This window comes from Callithrix jacchus, chromosome 19, assembly GCF_049354715.1.
Source record: "Callithrix jacchus isolate 240 chromosome 19, calJac240_pri, whole genome shotgun sequence".
In the NCBI taxonomy this organism is placed as follows: domain Eukaryota; kingdom Metazoa; phylum Chordata; class Mammalia; order Primates; family Cebidae; genus Callithrix; species Callithrix jacchus.
This window is the reverse complement of record NC_133520.1, coordinates 40,796,480-40,818,684: the sequence shown is the minus strand read 5'-3', so window position 1 is coordinate 40,818,684 and position 22,205 is coordinate 40,796,480. Positions and strand designations below refer to the sequence as shown.

The following is a 22,205-nucleotide window of genomic DNA, read 5'->3' as shown; positions in this document are numbered from 1 at the left end:
CTTTCTTTTTTTTATTGTGGCAAAATGTATATGACCTAAAATTTAGCATCTTAACCATTTTTAAGCTTGCAGTTCTGTGACAATAAGTATATTCACGTTTTTATGCAATGTCACCACCATCCACCACCAATAGAACTTTTTCATCTTCCTACCCTGAAACTCCTCCCCATTAACAATGACTCTATGAATTTGACGATTTCAGGTGCTTCAGATAAGTGGAATCAAACAATATTTGTTCTTCTGTATTATTTTAAAATAAAAACCATTTTGGTGAGATAGGTTGGGGGAAATCCATTTTGGTGAGATAGGTTGGGGGAAATCCATTTTGATGAGATAGGTTGAGGGAAATCCATTTTGTTGCTCTAGTTTTCAGTATATTTTATTCAAGCAAGAACCCATCGATAGTTAACTTTCTGCAGTGTCTACTGAGACTTCTAAACAAAAACATGTCTTGCTGATGCCAGCTTTTGCCCTCATCACAAATTCTGCTCAGGAAACATTCTAACACGGCCACAGCAAGCATGACCTGGGAAAGGCAGCACTGCAGTTCTGGGTAGCTCTGGTGTGCAGGAAGAGAAGAGACAAGCAGGGCGAGAATGAAGTCTAAACGGATCCACAAGTTTGCTTGATACTTGGGGTCAGGAGGCACGGGAAGAAAAGAGGCGAGTGGAATGGCTTAGTGAGGACCGAGGCTGTGGGACGCAGAGACGCAGACAGACACGGGCACTGCAGAAGAGGAGGCCGTCCCGGGTTAGGAAGCATCCTGGTGCTTCCCTCCTAAGTGGGTCATTTCTTCTGTTTTTCTGCATGCAAGCATGAAATAAACATAACTCATAAAACAAAGCATTTCATTCCCCAGGGGGAGTGGCGTTGAAGCCAGAGACATGCACCTGTGGTTGTCAGAGCAGGAGTCCTCTGTAGCTGCTTGTCCTTGGCCAGGAAGGAAGGGTCTGGTGGGGTGACAAAGTGACATCTGCTCCTTAAGGGGAGCCTGTCCTTGGAGACCCCTCTGACAGATACTTTTGGTTTTTTTTCCTTTACAGAGTCTCACTCTGTCGCCCAGGCTGGAGTGCAGTGATGTGGATCTCGGCTCACTGTAACCTCTGCCTCCCGGGTTCAAGCGATTCTCTTGCCTCAGCTTCCTGAGTAGCTGGAATTACAGGTGTGAGCCACCATGCCTGGCTAATTTTTGTATTTTCAGTAGAGACGGGGGTTTCACCATGTTGGTCAGGCTGGTCTGGAACTCCTGACCTCGTCATCCGCCCGCCTCAGCCTCCTCAATGCTGGGATTACAGGTTTGAGCCACTGCGCCCAGCCCAGATACGTTTTTATAGTCAGCTCCAGAAGTGACCTGATGTCGGGGTTGAGACATTTTCCTGTCAAAGCAAAGACTCATAGATAGAAAAGGGACGTAATTTTCTCTCTCTCTCTCTGTTATGAGCAAAAACGGAATAAGATTTATGTGGACCGTGTCACTGCGTGGTGGTTGCTGGAGTGAGGTGCCACCTGCCTCTGACTGCGTGGTCAGCTCTACGCTGTTCCTCTTTGGTCTGGGCGTGCACGGCTTGATCTTTCCCTTTGCAGACTGACTGTCATAATACATATTTTACAGAATATACTCAAGTGTATTCTGGCGTTCTATTTCCTAAGAGCATAGCAACGGACAGCATAGACACACCCTAAGCTAATACCAAGGGTTTAAAAATGAGCTGTGGGGCCGGGCGCGGTGGCTCACACCTGTAATCCCAGCAGTTGGGGAGGCCGAGGCGGGTGGGTCACGAGGTCAAGAGATCGAGACCATCCCGGTCAACATGGTGAAACCCCGTCTCTACCAAAAATACGAAAAATTAGCTGGGCATGGTGGCGCGTGCCTGTAATCCCGGCTACTCAGGAGGCTGAGGCAGGAGAATTGCCTGAACCCAGGAGGCGGAGGTTGCGGTGAGCCGAGATCGCGCCATTGCACTCCAGCCCGGGTAACAAGAGCGAAACTCCGTCTCAAAAAAAAAAAAAAAGAGCTGTGAATGGTCTTTTCCAAGATAATTGTGAGTTGATTTGTGCTAACCTGGATCAAAAATATTTATCGAGCTCCCACTGTTTATAAGCCATTAAAGCATTAATTAACAGTAGAGGTAGCAGGTATCAATAAAAGGTGTCCCAAGGCAGTGAGATATTAATTGTGTAAGAGAAAAATGTTCTTAAATGTTATTTTCTGGGATTTGAAGAGGGACATTGTGTCGTTAAGAGTCATCAACTAAAGGCTGAGGGAGTAGCAGTTGCTCTCTGTGGATGTCTCCACAGGAAACAGATACCGTTTGGTGTCCCTGCTGTCTTGGCACACTCAGAGGGCGGCGGCTTTCTCGGTCAATGATGCCATTCAAGGTGGACGCCCACGCTGACACACGCCGGTCGCTCTCAGAGTTCTTCCCTCAGTGTGGAAGTTAAAGGTCGGTGGCTTACAGATTGCAATTTGCGACGTGGGAGCACCTTAGGAAGAGCCACGTGTCTTTTGTCTTGATTCTGTGGTCAGTAATCCCATTTGGGATTCACTCTTTCTTTGGGAGTGGATACGAGCTCCTCATACTGAGGGATCTGTGTACAAATTTAAATGTGGTTGAAAGTTGAGAATTAAAGGTTAAACTATAGGGAGAAGCTTTATTTCCACATGGTCTGTGAAAAGCAGACTTTGACTGCTCATTAATGGTGCTTGGGTTTCTCATGTACATGGAGACCCTGACATCTAGCACGCGTGTGCTATAAAAATTTAAACATGGTTGAAAGACGTGAATTAAAAGTTAAACCATACGGAGAAGCTTTATTTCCATGTGGTCTGTGAAAAGCACACTTTCGCTGCTCATTAGTGGTGCTTGGGGTTCTCATGTACATTGAAAACCTCCCATGTACCTGCACGTGCACACGTGTTGACACCTGCGCACACACGTGCACACTCTCCCTGCAGCCTACTCTTTTGCTGCTACCCGTTTTCATTTTACCACCACCTGAGGGATATGATGTGCTGTTTGGAAAGTCACAGGTACCCTGAAGGAGTGACATGGTCCCCTGTAACCAAGACAGAGAGCTGAAACAGGTTTCAGTCAGAACCAAGCCAAATAAAATCCTGTGGTGAAAATGTAGTCCCCGTCAAGCTTGTGATCAGGACGGCTCTCGGCGTGTTTTCAGCCACAGCTCTTAGACTGCGACGGTGACACACACACATCACCAAGATAATGAGGCCTTCCACGAGGACTGCAGGGTTTTCAAATGTGCTCAGTGGACCTTTGGAGATTTTGGAACCAGAGTTTTCTCAGGAAGAATCATGTATCTTTCACAGGATCACAAGAGAAGAAATCAGTTTCTAACAAACAGTCTAAAATGCAGATGTAAGCTGTAGTCCTTTAAAAATAAGGCGCTTGGCCAGGCGCCGCGGCTCACGCCTTGTAATCCCAGCACTTTGGGAGGCTGAGGCTGGTGGATCACGAGGTCAGGAGGTGGAGACCATCCTGGCCAACATGGTGAAACCCCATCTCTACTAAAATACAAAAAATTAGCCGGGCGTGGTACCCCACACCTGTAGTCCCAGCTACTCAGGAGGCCGAGGCAGAATTGCTTGAACCCAGGAGGTGGAGGTTGCAGTGAGCTGAGATCACGCCACTGCACGCCAGCCTGGGTGACAGTGTGACACTCTGTCTCAAAAAAAAAAAAAAGAAAAAAATAAGGTTCTTGATTCAGAATTATGTGGCGAGGTTCCAGTTTCAGGGGAACATCCTGTCTTGGGGGTGTTCTCTAATAATGGACTGCAAGGAGGGGTTCTGAGGGCAGCCTTGAGTTAGGAAGGGTCCCGGGGGGGATGGGGAGGGAGGGAAATTGAACTGAGCGGGGACGTGCAGCACAGAAGCCACCTCAGGAAACAGATCCACGTTCCAGCCGTGGCTCCTCCTCTTACTGGTGTGTTCCCTTGGGGAAAGAGCTCCACTTCTCTGACCGTCAGTTCCCTTTCTGGTGAAATGGTTGAATTGTCTTAGAATCCACAGGTGACCCCTCAGGACTGCAGCAAGGGGTCTATATTTGTCCACTAAGGGCCTTCCTAAGCTCTGTATGTGGCTGCTCACCTGGCCTGAGGGGCAGAGATGGGGCTGGAGAAGGGGCAGGGTCCCTCTGGGCGGTCATGCCCACGCCCAGTGGAGTTAGCGGAGCCAAGGCTTCCTGCAGAGTTCTACACCCCGAGTGATCTTTAGCAGCGAGAAGCAGGCCCCTCCTGGAAAGACTTGCTCTGAAGTGTGGGGGGTCCTCCTGACGAGCAGGAAAGGCCAGTGCCTTGAGATGAAATTCCAGAGCCAAGAGGAGACTTTGGAGTGCTGTGGAGTGGGTGGGTGGTGGAGCCTAAAGTCCCAAATCCCATCAGGAATTCAGTGGAATGCCGCTTCTGAGAACCGGCTCCAGCTGGGGAGGCTGGAGAGTGGGGCAAGCTCGCAGTGAGGCCCGAGGTGTGTTGTGAGGGTTCTTTTGTGTTGGTTTGAGCAGGGCTGAAGCCGTGGACCCAGGGCCTCTTTCTTTCGGAGCATGTCAGAAGTGACCAAGCTTCAGCTCCCCCTCCTCCCCAGGCCTCTCCAGCAGCCGGGTGCTGCAGGGCCCACCCATGAGAACTGAGAAGGGGAATATGGAGTCTTTTAGGCCCCACGGAGGCCTTCTTTGACCTAAATATTGGGTTAAAAGCACATTTTGGAAGCTTCCCCATTTCCAAGTCACAGGTAGTATTTCTACACACACACACACACACACACACACACACACACACACGCACACCCTTATTTTAGAGAAGGGAGAGAGCGCACGTCTCTGGCTGACTACAAGTTTCTTTATCTAGCTTCCTTCCAAATCTCCTGAGGACAGAGACTAACCAATGTTTGCCTTCTGTAATCCCCCAAATCTGTGTGGGGCCCGGGTTACTCAGTACACTTCAGTAACGAAGGTCAGATGGCAGAAGGAAGGGAAATAAATGCAATTGGAGGCCTCTATTTCCAGCTGAACTTCCCTATGTGATGGCTGAGGGTCATTGGACCAATCATCAGACTCCTTTCCTGGCCTCTGTTTTCTCATCTGTGAAATGGGAATAACAGCCAACCCGTCTACATAACTTAATGTTGTTTCCAGTGAACCTTCTATGAGGAAGGAGCGGTTTATCAGCAGCAAAGGGGTGGACACATGAGGGCATCCCTTACGCTGTTAATGACTGTTTAATTGTCGTAGACTGTGGATCACTGCCATTCTTTGCTAGACATGAAAACAGCTCAGGGATAAGGAATCGCAGTTTCAGAGAGCTTCAGAATTTGGATTGGAGTGGTTCTTTCGTAACCAGAGCTCGTGTAATAGGTCTTATGTTGTTTCTTTGATTAATAGGATGATTCAGTTACAACCGATGGTATTGCAGCCCCGCGTCCCTAGAGAGGGTTTGCAGGGTTAAGGAAAAGTAAGTTCCTATGAGCAAGTATCTCAGTAGCAAGCAAGCAAGGTAGCATCTTGGTAAGAAGGTATCCACTAAAACTCAGCCCTCTGAAGGCCTGCATACCAGTGTAGGTAGGAAAAATGATAGCTTGTCTAACAGGGCAGCTTCTCTCTTGGAATCATCTACAATGGATATGATTTTAATTGTTAAAGAGGCTACCGCTGCTTCTACTGAGAGCAAGCCTAGCTCTTCCGTTTTTCAGAATTATACAAATGTAGCTCGACGGAGATAATGGAAGTTGCTTTTGGAGAGCTATCTTGCAGACTGTCTTTGCACAAGATATTGACAAGAGATGTCTGCACATTTTGAGAGCCTCCTGAATCTCCAGCATTTTTTCCCCCTGACATACACCAAGCACCCAACACAGGATCGTTCATACGAATGAATGAACAAATGAACTAGCAGGCTAAAAGAGAGGCAGCCCTTGATCCCCAAACATTGTGGAGCCAAAACACTGCTTTGACAGTGATTAGGGTGGGAGAAAAGACTGACATATCTTAAGAATCAGACAAAATAGAAAAGAAGGCTGGGCATGGTGGCTCACACCTGTAATCCCAGCACTTTGGGAGGCCGAGGTGGGCGGATCACAAGGTCAGAAGGTTGAGACCATCCTGGCTAACACAGTGAAACCCCGTGTCTACTAAATATACAAAAAATTAGCCAGCTGTGGTGGTGCATGCCTGTAGTTCCAGCTACTTGGGAGGCTGAGGCAGGAGAACCACTTGAACCCGGGAGGCAGAGGTTGCAGTGAGCTGAGATTGCACCACTGCACTCCCGCCTGGGCAACAGAGCAAGACCCCATCTCAAAAAAACAACAAAAAACAAAGAAAAGCAATTAAATTTTTTGAAGAAATTACTATTACTTAAAAGACTTAAGAGGATTTAAGTAGATGAGTGTGAGCAGTAGAGAGTAAGAGTGGCTCAGAGTTATTCCACAGACATGTTCTGAGCGTCTTTTGTGCCAGCCGTGGTACTGACCTTGGTACACAGTGGTGAGCAAACTAGCCCTAGCCTGTCGACTTGGGGCTTTCCTGTAGTGGGAGAAAATGACTTACTGTTAAATGCATGGTATGAACCAAAGCGGAGATACTGAGGGAGAAGACTGAGGCCCTGTAGGAGCATCCGGCAGAGGAAGCACAGCCTGGAAGAAGGCTTCTCTGAGGAAGTCATGCTTGAGCGTGGATCTGCAGGAAAAGTAGGACATTCCACATGGAGAGCAAAGGCCTCGTGGCAGAAGGAGCCCAAGGGTGTTTGAGGACCTCGCTGGGGGCTGAAGCCCTGGAGTGTGAAACTGAGGGGGAGGTCAATGAGCAGTTGCTGTAGCCACAGCGTGTTCTGTTATTTCTGAGAGTCTGAAATCTCTGAAGAGGATACTAGGCATAAATGCTAATGAGAACATGATCTTTCAGGTGGTGAGTCGATAGAGAAGGCATTTGGGGGGATGCCCTCTCCTCATTGCGGATCTACCAGAACAAAATCTAAAGAATACACAAAAGAAACCAAACAGTGAGCTGTCAGGTTCTGAGGAGGGAGGGCGCGTGATAGAACATGGACCTGTTCCCGCATCCCCACCCCAGTCCTCATACTGGCTGTGCGACTAGGGACATGCGCAATTTTTATTTTACATAATATTCGGTTTCTTTTGGAAAATATTTTCTCAGACAAAAAATGCTAACATTTGTGAATGGTGGCAGTGGATACACGTGTATGTTTTATTATTTGATTTTTTTCTGTATATTACAATTTTTTTGATTAGAAGGGAAGACTCTTCTTTTTTTAATTAGAAGATGGGTAGGAAGAGGAAGGAAGCAGGTGCTAGGAATGGTTTAAGAGTCAGGGTCCTATTCCTAGATACAGATTGGCTCAGGCACATCACTTCTCTGGTCTTCTGATGCCTTTTCTAAGGAGAAGAATTTTGAAGACGATGATGTTGGAAATAGCTTCTGCCTCTAAAACATTCTGTGATGCTAATTTTTTAAAAACAGTTGATTATTGAATAATTCTATTTATAGGCTTGGGAATTCAGTGTCTCATGCCCACTAATCCCCTGATTCTTTTTGTTTTTTGTTTTTTTGAGACTGAGTCTTGCTCTGTTGCCAGGCTGAGGGGCAGTGGTGTGATCTTGGCTCACTGCAACCCTGCCTCCTGGGTTCAAGTGATTCCTCTGCCTCAGCCTCCCAAGAAGCTGAGACTAAGTGTGCGCCTACCTCGCCTGGCGAATTTTTTGTTATTTTTAGTAGAGGCAGGGTTTCACCATGTTGGCCAGGATGGTCTCGATCTCCTGACCTCATGATCTGCTGCCTTGGCCTCCCAAAGTCCTGGGATTACAGGCCTGAGACACTGCGCCCGGCCTAATCCCTGCCTCTTTAAAAGTAAGAGGAACCATTTTGCTTGTCACAGGATAACCAATAGCTCTCTAGTAAGGAAGCTCATGCATTGACATTCATCTGCTCAGAGACGTCTTCAAAAGCTGTGAACCCATGGGCTGTTCACATGCATTCTGGACCAGACATGGGTATCTACATCCACCCAGAACGCCGTGCCTCTGTGTTAGGCATCTTGCCACTCACCACACGCCTTCCCGCGGCTGCTCTCTGGCTTTGCAGAGCACCTACCGAGTCCCTTCCCTCCAAATTTTAGATAAGAAATACAGCAATGAAAGCAAACAACCCAGGCAGACAGGCTGGTTTCACATGTCACCGTGTGTCAAAATCAGAGGTATGTCTTAGACTGCAGCTTCTTGGAAAAAAATTTGTCCCATGAATTTGGGGGTTTTGTTTTGTGTTTGGACATTGTCCAGGAGGCATGTGGGTCACCTGGAGCTTCATCAGTACCGCCGAGTGGGGACGATGGTGGTGCACGGTCAAATCCTCAGCTTTCCAGTTCCATCTCTATCAGCGGCACCCTCCAGTCTGCCCATTCCGCGGGGACGGTAGCAGCCGGTGGATGGAAGCCCAAGGAGAGGCCATGTGGGCTCTCCGCTGAGTCAGCAGGGAATGTCCTTCGGGCCAGCAGCTGCCCTTGCAGCCTCCTCTCCAAGTGAGGTTTCTCTCACTTGGGTCAAGTTTCCTTACAATGCATTGAATGAATGAGAATAAGAAAGTGTGTGCTGGCAGAATTTCTGCTGAATAATGCCAAGGCTTTCCAAGTCAGAGCATGAATTTAAGCAGAAAGTCCCCAGTCAATGGACTCGGAGTAATGGCTATTCTGCTAATCATGAAAAGTACAAATGCTTTTGCCTTTAAAGGCTCACAAAAGGGCTGCTCTGACTGGCTCGCTGGCCTGCTCAGTTACAAACTGGAAACTACTCTGGATCTTTGCTTTATGGCATTTCTTTTTTGTCGGTGGTTAGAAACATTTTCCACTTAGCATTTAAGGGTTTGAATAGACTGGTGACTTTTTTTTGAACTAAAGTTTCCTCTTTTCTTTTTTAAACAAAGTTTTTTTTTTTTTTTTTTTTTTTTTTTTTTGCAAGTAGACTGAAGATTTAAAGTCACAGGTTTTCCAAATATTGAGACTCTGCCTGCATGATTATTATGTTTGCTGTGGGGATTAACACTTTTCCAAAGTACATTTCCACACAAGATCCTTGTTTTGCCCCGGAGTTTGGTTCTTCACAGCTTACTATGCAGATTTAGGCAAAATGGACCAAGCCCCATCCACTAGAACTTCCATTATAAAGGCAATCACTTCAAATAAAATGGAAGCCATTTATCTTAATGAACCAAGAGGAAAATGAAATCTGTTGAAATGATCTGAACCCTTAAAAACTGGTAATTTATCATGGCTGTCTTCATTTGTGTTAGTTTCTCTATGCTGCCCGTTTTATTGACTTTCCACAGGCAAACTGACACCGCCACCACCAAATACTGTAGTATTTTTTTTTGAGACGGAGTTTCGCTGTTGTTACCCAGACTGGAGTGCAATGGCATGATCTCGGCTCACCGCAACCTCTGCCTTCTGGGTTCAAGCAATTCTCCTGCCTCAGCCTCCCAAGTAGCTGGGACTACAGGAGCGCCCCACCATGCCCAGCTAATTTTTGTATTTTTAGTAGAGACGGGGTTTCACCTTGTTGACCAGGATGGTCTCGATCTCTTGACCTGGTGATCCACCCGCCTCAGCCTCCCAAAGTGCTGGGATTATAGGCGTGACAAATACTGTAGTGTTTTCATTCCTCACGTTTTTTATTAGCAGGGTTACTTCTCCCTTAATAAAACCATGCCTTTGCCCCACTCCTCCGTTTCAGAGCATTCGGGGCTATTCCTGGTAAGAAGCCCGCAGTAGATAACTTGCCCGTTGTGGTGCTGGGCAGCAAAGGGGGCATGGATAATGGTTCCAGTTTTTCCCTCCAAATGGAGGGAAGACACAGACGTAATTGAAACTTACAATGTCAAGGGGTAATTTTATTCCATTATTTTTAACGAAAATGGGGAGGTATCACCTAGCTAAAATGCCGGAAAATAGCCTCCTAGTAGCCCTAAGCACCCACGTGTGGCTGAATGCAGGTGGGATAGAACCCTGTTTCCTCTTACCTCCCTCCCCCAAATAGAGAGATGCCATCAGTGGTCGGGAAACGCAGCAAGCCACAGGTAATGAGCTCAGTCTCCACTTTCCTTGTCAGATCTCCCAGCTGATGACAGAGAGTGGGCGGGAAGGACTGACCGAAGCCGTGCTGAACCGCTACAATGCAGACAAGCCTTCAGCCTGCAGCGTCCCCGCCTCGCAGGGCTCCTGCTTGGCCAACGAGACTTCTGCAGGTACCTCGGTGGCCGCTTCCTTCTTTGCACGGTAAGAGAGCCGTTCACATCCGTGGTTCCTTCCGCTGGGCGTGCCTGGTTAACCTCTCGCGTGGACTGATGCGGCTGAAACAGCAGAAAGCATTTGGGGCGGTTCTTTGGTGTCACTGTTTACGGGACTTTCTCAACCATGGCTCTTAGACATCCTTGGCCATCTAACTGTTGTGGGGACTGTCCTGTGTGTTGAAGGATGGCCTGTACCCCTCGGTGTGTGCCTGAAGGACCTTCCCTGAGTTGTGACTACCAAAAATGTCCCCAGACATTGTCAAAAGCCCTGGGGTTGAGAACTATTGCTCTCTCTCTCTTTTTTTTTTTTTCCTTTTTTGAGATGGGGTCTCACTGTCACCCAGGCTGGAGAGCAGTGGAGTCTGCCTCCCAGGTTCAAGCGATTCTCCTGCCTCAGCCTCCCGAGTAGCTGGGACAACAGGTGTGCACCACCACACCTGGCTAATTTTTGTATTTTTAGTAGAGACAGGGTTTCACCATGTTGGCCAGGATGGTCTCAATCTCCTGACCTCGTGATCTACCCGCCTCGGCCTCTCAAAGTGCTGGGATTACAAGCGTGAGCCACTGTGCCCAGCCCTAGAACCACTGCTCTCTTGATGTGTAGCTCTAAAGAGGGTCTTCCTCTGGATGAGAACTTTTGTTGGGGATCCCTCTGGCGGCTGTTTCCAGATTTATCTTCTCATTCTAGAAACTTAACTGTTTAAAAGCTATTAAATAGATGGCTGGGGGGATTTTTTACTCCTTCTTGACAGATGAGCCAGAGAGTTATCAAATACTATCCAGCTAATCTTGGGAACTTTAAAAATATAAGAAACAAAAAAGAAAGATATTTCAACAATGTTTTCTCCCTAATTTTAGCAACAAGGCAGAGACAGGGCAGGAGACAAAGGACAGCTGAGCAGGAAAGGACTTCAGAGATTGTCTGATTCCATCTCCTTATTTATGAGTGAGAAAACCGAGGGCCAGGAAAGTTCCACTAGAAGCGGGTTTATAGCACAGCCAGAAATGGAAACTGGATTTATCTGCCTTTTTTCTCTATCTCTCTCTCTTTTTTTTTTTTTTTTGCGATAGAGTCTTGCTCTGTCACCCAGTCTGGAGTGCAGTGGTGTGCTCTTGGCTCACTGCAACCTCTGCCTCCTGGGTTCAAATGATTCTCCTGACTCAGTCTCCTGAGCAACTGGGACTATAGGCATGCCCCACCATGCCTGGCTAATTTTTGAATTTTTAGTAGAGATCGGATTCCATGTTGACCAGGCTGCTCTGGATCTCCTGACCTCGTAATCCGCCTGCCTCGGCCTCCCAAAGTGCTGGGATTACAGGCGTGAGCCACCACACCCAGCCTGTCACTCATATTTTAATTTAATATTTGAAACTGAACCTTAGAAAACTTTCTCTGCCTAAGATTTGCAAACCACTGAGTGAACAGGGCCTAGAAGAAATACGGTAGCATCAGATATGAAATGTAAGACCCTTTGGGTTCAAGTTGCAGTTCGGCCTCAGCTTCGCCTTCTATAAAATGAGGATATACCTCCTCTGAGGGTTGCTCTGAAGACAGATAAGGTGATGGAAAGTGATAAAGTGCTGTAGAAGTGGTGACAGCGGTGGCAGGGAGAAGGAGTGCTGTGTGGCTGTTCCGAATGGTAGCATCCAAAACACAAATGTGAGGAAGGGGGGCTGATTAGGACGGGGACAAGGCAGAGGAGGACAGAGGCCTGATGCCCCGGACGATGGCACCCTAAAGGCAGCACACGGGGCTTGCTGGAAGACCGGCTTTGAGGGTCCTGACTGTTCCTGGGTGCCATGTTTAGTGTCCCATGAACACTTGGGCCAACTCAAATGTGTGGGAAGTAACGAGAAATGTGTACAGACTGGCCACCCAGCAGTGAGGACCCTTGCGGGATGGGATCCCTGTCTGTACATGAATATCTGTGTTGTCCCAGCCCATTAAGCAGGGACTTCAAGCTCACTGGGAGGCCATGGCCATGCCACTTAGGGAGAGAATGAAGGGAGGGAACAGTTACGAGGAAATGTCACAAGCACAGGAGCTCCTAGGAGGCTATTTGAGCACGTCCAAAGGAGGGTCACCAAGACGCGCTTTCACGGCAGGTTCCATTTGGAGAAGAGAAGGATTCTGGGTGTACCATGGATGCTTGGGGCTCTCTCTTGGGCTGCTGTGTAAATGGAGATTTGGTTGGTTTTGTTGAGCAGCCAAGTATGTAGGCAAAGGAGACGCATCCCCAGCTCAGAATGCAGAATGCAATTCCGATGGTTTCAGGAGAAAGTGAGATTCGTGTCCCTGAGTGAGATGAAAGTTATGTTGAGTAATGACCTGGCCTTGGTACCAGAAGGAACATTCAGTGCTCAGATGGGAATTGACTGCTGATGTGCCTTTCTAACCTGAAATTCTTTGAATGTGGAAAACCTTCCATTCAGTTCCAGCCAGAGAATTTTACGGAAGGCTGACTGACTCACAAGACAACCCAGAAAAAATCTAAAGCAGGAGGAAAAAAGAGGCGAGGGTTCCCCTTGGGCAGAATTGAAGGAGAACAGGAGTTCCAGGTGCAAGGAAGTGACGTGGGAATGAGATGTGCTGGGAACCTGAGAGTGTTGGGCAAGCAGTGTGCCCGAGGCTGGAGTTCAGGGTGTCAGGAGGATTTACAAACAAGCAAGCAAACGTCAGAGAAAGGAATGGCGAAGCGCTAGCCAAGCGTCGGTGGCACGGGGATACTGAGGCAAAGCGCTGGCAAAGCGTCGGTGGCACGGGGGTACTGAGGCACAACCTGCACTGCATGAGCTGATGATGCAGCTGGGCGGGCCGTGCCTGTGACGCAGGCAGCAAACCAGTGCTTAAAACCCATGACTTCAGAGTGACGAGGGCTTGTGATGTGAGCTTGCAAAGAGCTGGAAAGGATCCGTAAGTCTCCCAAAGCTTTATGATGACTTTCTTTGCAGTGAACGCTGATAGCACTCGGAGCTGAATGGGATGAGCATCAAAAGCCCATGGTCTGTATTCAGAGGTTTACAGTGTACAGTGGGAAACAGTACCGTGTGAAAAGAATGATCTTTACGTATATCCGCCCCCCTTTACTCATGCCCATGTCTTGCCCTGTTCTCATCATCGATGATGAGGCCTATTCTTAGCTGGACGTTCTCACCTCCCAACGAGAGAGGCGGCGTATTAATAACCTCCCTGTCGCTGAGGGCACCGAAAGCTGAAGTGTGAATGACCGGCTCCAGGCCCGTCATGTCAAGAGGCAGACCCAGGAGTGTCTGTGACCCCTTTACATCCTCTGATGTCCGTGTGATAAGCCAAAACCTGTCCAGCTTATGTTGTCAGACTGTAAACTGAGTTCGAAGAGCCTTTTGGTTTTAGCTGACGCGGAGCTGTGTAAGGTGACGGTCATGACAGATTTTGATAAGTGTGTCCTCATAGGGGTGTGGGGGCGGAGTCGGCTCCTACACCTCCAATCTGTGCTCACCACTTTCAGCTCTTGCAGCGGAGACCTAGTCCTCTGAGCGTGCAGGGCCCTGGAGTCAGGGCACAAGGGTGGCCTGCTCTCAGGAAGCTGTCCTGGGCCAGGCATGCTGACTTACACCTGTAATTCCAGCACTTTGGGAGACCAAGGTGGATGGAACCCATGAGGCCAGGAGTTCAAGACCAGCCTGGCCAACATGACGAGTCCCCATCTCTACTAAAAATACAAAAATCACCCAGCACTTTGGGAGGCCGAGGCAGGTGGATCACAAGGTCAAGAGATCGAGACCATACTGGTCAGCATGGTGAAACCCCGTCTCTACTAAAAATACAAAAAATTAGCGGGCACTGTGGCACGTGCCTGTAATCCCAGCTACTCAGGAGGCTGAGGCAGGAGAATTGCCTGAACCCAGGAGGCGGAGGTTGCGGTGAGCCGAGATCGCGCCATTGCACTCCAACCTGGGTAACAAGAGCGAAACTCCGTCTCAAAAAAAAAAAAAAATACAAAAATCAGCCGGGTGTGGTGGTGCATGTCTGTAATCCCAGCTACTTGAGAGACTGAGGCGTGAGAATCGCTTGAACTAAGGAGGTGGAGGTTGCAGTGAGCTGAGATGAGTCACTGTACTCCAGCCTGGGTGACAAGGCCAGACTCAGTCTCAGAGAAACAAGAGGGAAAGAAGGAAAGAAGGGAAGGAAGGAAGGAGAGAAAGAGAAGGAGGAAGAAGGGAAGAAAGAAAGAACAAAAGGGAGGAAGGAAGAAAGGAAAGAAAAAAAGGAAAAAAAGAAAAGAAAAAAAGAGGCAGCGGCTGTGCTGGGCCCATTTCATTTTCCGTGGGAGGGACGGCATTTGCCGGATTTTTGGCCCACGTGGCCGACATTTACTGAGCGCTCAGTAAGCACCACTCACTGTTAACAGCTCTTCATATGCAGAATCTTCATTTTCAGAGAAACGACGTGAGGCAGAGCCCAGCACATTCTCTGTCTTGTGGATAAAGAAGATGGTTCCCTGAGTTTCTGACCCAAAGCCACATAGCCAGGAGTGGGAGTGGGAAATCCACCCTCATCTCCTCTCCCTTGAGAGCCCACGTTCCTGTTCTCTGTACTAAACAGACACAGTGAGACACTTTATTATAGGGTGTGTTGTTTTTGTTTACTGTAATCATGACTGATGATTGCCTGTAAAACATCTTTGAAACTCCTGGGCCCTGTGATCTGTTTGAGAAGCTGAGTCGAACGACGGTAACACAAACAACAGAAAAACGCCCTCTTTGTCGAGGATCGCACATGTGTACTTTTCTTTGTGATATTAACCTTTATTTAAAATGTATTTATTTTTATTTTAAAAACATTTTTTTAATTTTTTGAGACAGGATCTCACTCTCACTGCAGGCTCAGCCTCCCAGGCTCTAGTGATCCTCCCACTTTAGCCTCCTGAGTAGCTGGGACCACAGAAATCTACCACTGTGCCCAGCTACTTTATATTTATTTTTTGTAGAGATGCGGTCTCCCTGTGTTTGTTGCCCAAGCTGGTCTTGAACTCGGGTCCAAGCAGTCCTCCCACCTTGGCCTCCCATAGTGCCGGGATCACAGTCATGAGCCGCTGCACCCAGCCTAAACTGTATTTATTTATTTGTTTTTGAGATGGAGTCTCACTCACTGTTTTCCAGGCCGGAGTGCAGTGGCGCGATCTCAGCTCACTGCAGCCTCTGCCTTGCAGTTTCAAGCGACTCTGTCTCAGCCTCTCGTGTAGGATTACAGGCATGCACCATCACACCCAGCTAACTTTTATATTTTTAGTAGAGATGGGGTTTCATCATATTGGCCAGGCTGATCTCAAACTCCTGACCTCAAGTGATCCACCTGCCTCGGCCTCTCAGAGCGCTGAGTATTTTTTTTTTTATTGACTAATAAATATTGTGTATATTTATGGATTAAAATACATTTTGAAATATATACATATTGTGGAATTAGCCTTTTTTAAAAAATGCTTACTTTTCAGAACTGTGGGTGAGGGTCTGGACCTTGTCACCTCTCAAATTCAATGTCTATAAAATAAGAATTTCAATTTTGAGTCAGCAGAGTATGGTCTGTGCTGATCCACACATGGTGACTAGTTGTGATAAGTATAGAAATTGAGAGGAAGCATTTAGAAAGATCTGCTGATGGAATAATTTTCTGTCTGTTGAATCCAAGAATAAAAAATCGGGCCTTGCATTTTGTGTGTAACTAGAAGTAGAAGAAAAAGTGGCCCTTCGCGCCTGTGGTTGGAGCTGCATGGCTGACGAGAGGGGTGGAGCCCGAGGCACCTGCTCTGTGCTTCAGCCCTCTCCCACAGACTGTCTTCCAGCAGTCAGCATCTTAGTAGCTGTGTTTGCTTCAGAATTTCAGCACCCCTATTTTTTTTTTTTTGATAAAAAACACTGTTTCTGGAAAAAATAGTAACAGTCGACCAGAAAAGAGATTGAAACAATTGATCATCAAGCTAGTATGTACTGGCTTTGAACATCAAGAACTTTTCAAACGAGGAATTTTTTTTTTGCATGATTTTTACATTAATAGAAAATGGTGAAGTGTAGGGGATGATGGATTTTCCCATTTGCTGACGGTTCACTTTGAATAAAGATTGACTTAATGATGTACTTTACCTTTAAAGTATGAAGTGCATGAAACCCGATAAAAACTCTCGGGTGAAACCCTAGCTTTGTAGGCTGAGGCAGTGGAACCTTCATTTTTATGTGAGGAGCAGTTAGTGGATTCTGGATTATGCATAGAATTGAAGCAGGAAGCAAAAGATGGGTCTTTTGGGTGACCTCATATCTTTGCATTGATTTTCTTTCTCAAAGAACCATTAAAAACCATGTTTTTTAAATTCATGGACAAAATTAGCTTCTGGAGAATTTTCATCTACATTCAGAGCAAGAGTTTGAAAAATGGTGACCAGGCGCAGTGGCTCATGCCTGTAATCCCAGCACTTTGGAAGGCTGAGGCAGGCGGATCACGAGGTCAGGAGTTCAAGACCAGCCTGGCCAACATGGTGAAACCCCTGTCTCTACTAAAAATACAAAAATTAGCCGAATGTGGTGGTGCACTTCTGTAATCCCAGCTACTCATGAGGCTGAGGCAGGAGAATTGCTTGAACCTGGGAGGTGGAGGTTTTGATGAGCCGAGATCGCACCACCGCACTCCAGCCTCGGTGACAGAGTGAGACTTCATCTCAAAAAAAAAGGAAAAGTGGTAAAAATTGACCACAGGAGCACAAAGACACCGTCCAGTTTTGGCAGAGCAGACGGCGCCAGTTCCATGGCACTGACGAGGAGGGAGCCTTTCAGTCCTGCCTTCGGACACCACTTCTATGCTGTGGGTTTGGCGTTCAGCTTTTATATTTAGTTGACAACCTTTGTACCAAATTCAAATCAAATTTCCAAGTAAAATCAAATTAAGGTTTTTTTTTAATTCTCCACGACTTTGTTTAAATTTTCCTATTGCTTAATATAAATAAATGCCTTTCCATTCTGTCATCACAGGTTCTGATGACTTCAGAGCAGAACTTACTCACTGTCTTCAAATCCCTTCATCTGTTCTTTTGCTCATGATTGAGTCACCACATGAGTTGAGCTTCTCTCTCTCACTCTCCCTCCCCCTCCCTCTCTCCCTCCCCCTCTCCCTCCCTTTCTCTTGCTCTCCTTCCCTCCCTTGCTCTGTTTATCCATCTCCTCTTGAAGATTCCTACGTTTACACAGTGTTTTCCTATTGAGGGAAAGTATGTTTCTCCTGGGTTTGGAATGTTCTGGATAAATGTTGGTGTTCTTCTTCATATGGTGTTGCTCTCATTCATTTCTTTGTGATCCCTGTTGTCTCTTCCACACTTGCCAAGCAGCCCCTCATTTTCTCCCACCGCCTCCTCTAAGTCCTTGCCGCTGGCCCAAGCCCCTTCTGTTCTCAGGGTGTGCTGATGCTTCTGTCCGCCTCAGTCTCTGTGCAGTCTCTTCCATCGTAGGTGTTGAATGGCTCCCTGTTCCTAAAAGCACTCTTCAGGCCTCTGGAGCGTGTTGCTGACTGTTTTATGATGGATTTGACCATTATCCCCTTGGGTTTAGAGGTTGCTGTGGTGTTAAAACCAAGCCCTGCTCACGTCCTGGGGTCTGTGGCCAGGCTGAGCAGAGGGGACTGAGCCCTGGCTCCCAGGCCCTGTCCTCAGGACCACGTGCTTCTCTTGTCAATTCCCTGTGGGGCCTGTTCCTAGCGCTGTGTATCCTCATGTGACTGACTGTTTGGATAGCTGTTACTGGTCTGATTACCATTATTTCCATACTCTCGTCCACAGCCAATTCAGATAGCATCTCGTTGCGCTGGTTTCAGCAAATGATTTTCATATATAATCCTGTATGGTGAAGGCTTTCTTTTTTTTTTTTTTTTTTTGAGACAAAGTTTCGCTCTAGTTACCCAGCCTGGAGTGCAATGGCGCGATCTCGGCTCACCGCAACCTCTGCCTCCTGGGTTCAGGCAATTCTCCTGCCTCAGCCTCCCGAGTAGCTGGGATTACAGGCACGCACCACCATGCCCAGCTAATTATTTGTATTTTTAGTAGAGACTGGGTTTCACCATGTTGACCAGGATGGTCTCGATCTCTTGACCTCGTGATCCACCCGCCTCGGCCTCCCCAAGTGCTGGGATTACAGGCGTGAGCCACCACGCCCGGCCGGTGAACTTTCTTTAGTCCCTGGGCACTTAACAACGCACAACAGTGGTACTTGGCTGTGCATTGGGAGTCGAGGGAGGATAGGAAGGGTGTGGAGCTGTTGATGCTGCCTCTGTTCGGTCAGGCACAGTTCCCTTAGGGCTGCTTGCATCTTGCCCGTATACACACATCAACAGCATCACCAGAGAAAAACGATCCTAAACACACCACAGTGGGTCCCAGGTGATCTGGGTGGAGGAAAAATTGCACTGGGTACAAGACCTCCGACTCTTAGGCACCAATTTGCTGTGGAGGGACAGGGCACAGTTTCTGCCTCCAGCTTCACAGCTTGGAACTGTCTCCATGTGGAAGAATGATGCCTCTGCAAAAACAACAAAAAGCCCTTTTAGGAGCTTAGACTGTAGAACCTCACCGTAGTGTTGTTCGTTTTCTGTTTCCTGTTTTGTTTCCACTGTAGTGTTTTGCCTACCCTTCGCTCCTTGCACTTTGCAGGTCCCATTCTCATTTGGTGTCTGTCTTCTCCTTTACCTAATGTATCCCCTGGTCCCCATTCCAGCTCCCTGTCCTCCCGTTCCAGGACTTCCCATGGAAGCAGGGCCACCCTTGAGCTTCCTAGGGGACACTTGTGGTCAGGGCTGGCATGCATGATTGTGCCGTCTGTTCACAGAACCAGGGCGCCCCATTGTAGGAGGGAGTATGAATTCTCACCGATGATGAACCAGAAGCCGCTGGCGATTGAGAATATCTGTGACCCACACGGAGAGAAACCTGCCCTCAGAGAGCTGCATTTTTTTTTTTTTTTGAGACGGGGTTTCGCTCTCGTTACCCAGGCTGGAGTGCAATGGCACAATCTCGGCTCACTGCAACCTCCGCCCCCTGGGTTCAGGCAATTCTCCTGCCTCAGCCTCCTGAGTAGCTGGGATTACAGCCACGCGCCACCACGCCCAGCTAATTTTTTTGTATTTTTAGTAGAGACCGGGTTTCACCATGTTGACCAGGATGGTCTCAATCTGCCGACCTCGTGATCCACCCGCCTTGTCCTCCCAAAGTGCTGGGACTACAGGCTTGAGCCACCGTGCCCGGCCTTGTTGTTTTATCCAGCCCACACTGTGCCAGCCCGGCGGAGCCACCTCCTGTGGGGCTCTGTCTGTCCTCCTTGGACGCAGGTAGTATGTGGGCTTATGTTGCCCTGGCTGGCCCTGCCTTCTTCACTACTGGCCAAGCAGTGTCAGGCCGTAGATCTTTGAAGGGCTGAACCGGAAGAGAAACCCTCCCCTCCATGTTTCTTATTTATTTATCCCTGGTAGTTTGTAGCCTTACTCTGCTTAGAAAAGACTTCATTGATTGCTTGGGAAAGAAGGGAGTCTCACTCATGTATACAGATAAAGTGGATCTTCAGGAATCATAGTTATGTGAATATGGTTTCACTCTAACTCCTCACATGAAAGGGAAACATTAAGAAGCAGCCAAGTGTGTGTTTAGTGCCATCCGATGTCAAGGGCCCCAGAAAACAGTCTCAGGCATTTGCTGTGTGAGGCCAAACCTCCTGAATTGCTTGTGAGAGACAGCGAAAGCACTGAAGGAGAAGCAGCCACAATCTAACATCGGTGCTGTCTTCCCGTGTGTTAAAGACGTGCCTAGCGCACCTCAGATAGATAACCCTAACATCCAGAATGCAACCCCTGCGGCCCCCTGAACTGCCCTATTTTGTGGTGTACAGATTGTAACAGAAGCGACATTCATGGCTTAGCATATGCCACTCTGAGTCGGCGAGCTGCGCTAGAGAAAACAACCAGTGTGTGCGGTCCCTTCCCATCTTCTGCTGCAGGGAATGTGGTCACATGGGGCATTTTCTGCTTAAACAAGTCCTTTGTCTGACTGGCAGCTGGTTGGGGTATTGGCGATCTGCTGCCAACATCTGGGAATCATTTCCACAGCTCTGCCTGGGTTGGAAGCTCAATTCACGTCTTGGTGTGAATGTCTGAAGGCAAAGCAATTTCAGCAAGCCTCAGGAATCCCAGGGACCCTTGTAAGATGCTGTCAGGGTTAAGCATTCTCGTTCTTACTGCACATTTTGCATTTTTTTTTTTTTTCCTGATACTGCAGCAGGGGCAAAGGTGGGGGGGTGAGTGGGGGCAGTGGTTTGGGAAGAAGGATATTAGATAAACAAATAGAAAGCTGGAGAAGCCCAGGCTTGAATCCTCAGCAAAATACTGACCTTCTGACTTGAGGCAAGTAACTTAACCTTGCTAAGCTTCCGATTCTTCTGTTAAATGGAGATCATCATAACTTCTTTACAGGATTACGGAGAGGATTAGATGAAAATGTGATAGTGCTTGGCAAACCTCATCTGAATCCCACAGGTGATGTTAAGATGGCACTTGCCGTCAGAGGGATGGAGTTCTGTCCTCAGCCAAGTCTCAGAGTTCTCTCCTGAGTAGATGACTTTGGTCGCCATCTTTACAGGCTGTGTAGGTGACTGTGGCCCTTTGTTACCCCACCTAACGACTGTCCAGGCCTTCTTCGGGAATTGTAACACCTGGTATCACCTCTCTGAGAACAAAACCACCTACAGAAAAGGTTGAAGAGCACTTAGCCCTTTAACGTCTCACCTATGATGCACCAGATGTGCTGGTGATGGAGAGTATCAGTGACGCACACAGAGGGAGACCTGCCCTCAGAGAGCTGCACTTTGGAAGAGTTCCAGGTAGGGGGCTACACACTTCTACATCATTTGAAGAGGTTTCTTTCTTTCTTTCTTTTTTTGAGATGGAGTCTCACTCTGTCACTCAGGCTGGAGTGCAGTGGCACGATCTCTACTCACTGCAACCTCCACCTCCGGGTTCAAGCAACTCTCCCACCTCAGCCTCCTGAGTAGCTGAGATTACAGGCACCTGCCATCATGCCTGGCTAATTTTTGTATTTTTAGTAGAGACGGGGTTTCACCATGTTGGCTAGGATGGCCTTGATCTCCTGACCTTGTGATCCACCTGCCTCGGCCTCCCAAAGTGCTGGGATTACAGGCGTGAGCCACCGTGCCCGGCCTTTTTATACACATTAAACCTGCAAATGCCCCCACAAGCTGGCCGTGTTCTTATCCCATTGATTATATGTAGAAACTGAAGCACAGAGGGAGGAAGTCACTTGACCAAGTTCGCACAGCTAGTAGGCAACGTGTTGGTATCCGAGTCAGGTGTCTGATTCCGGAGGCCACAAACCAGAATCTAAGCTCCAAAGGGTAGGGACATTCATGTCTTTGTTCTTGGCTGAAGCTCCAGTACCCAAAAGAACACTCGAGAAATGTTTGTTGAATGACTCAACAATGCTCTTAGCCACCATGTTCTCCTGCCTCCAAACTCAAGATGGGTTGCAGTGGATAGGGGTCATTGAATAAATGATCTCAGTGTGAGCTGGAAGGACAGAACGGGTGCCATGCGTGCCACGGAAGCTCTTGGGGGGGAGCATTTTGACCAACAACTCTTTATTCTTCTGATTTTGTTAGTTACTAAAATACTGCTTTCTGTCTCATGCAGTAAAAGCAAAAGGTTTTTCAGTGACTTATAAGGCTCTGCACACTGTCTGTCCCCTCCCCTCTTCGTCGGCCAGTCTCCCACCTGCTTACTCTGCTCCAGGCATACTGACCTCCGTGCTTTTCCTCTAAAAGCACCAAGGCCGCTCCCTCCTGGAGGTTTTGCTCCTCTGCTTGGCTTAGCCAGCCTTTCCTTCAGA

At 47.9% G+C, this 22,205-nt stretch overlaps 1 protein-coding gene across 10 annotated transcripts in view; it reads left to right on the top strand.

Annotated features, from left to right (window-relative positions):
• KIF26B (kinesin family member 26B) overlaps nt 1–22,205 on the top strand; it is a 636,506-nt gene that overhangs the window by 325,302 nt on the left and 288,999 nt on the right. For all 10 annotated transcript variants that reach the window (XM_035280614.3, XM_035280618.3, XM_002760848.7 and 7 more), the window contains one exon: nt 10,122–10,288. In XM_035280614.3, coding sequence (XP_035136505.3) covers nt 10,122–10,288 — 167 coding nt within the window. The remainder of the gene's footprint in view (nt 1–10,121; nt 10,289–22,205) is intronic.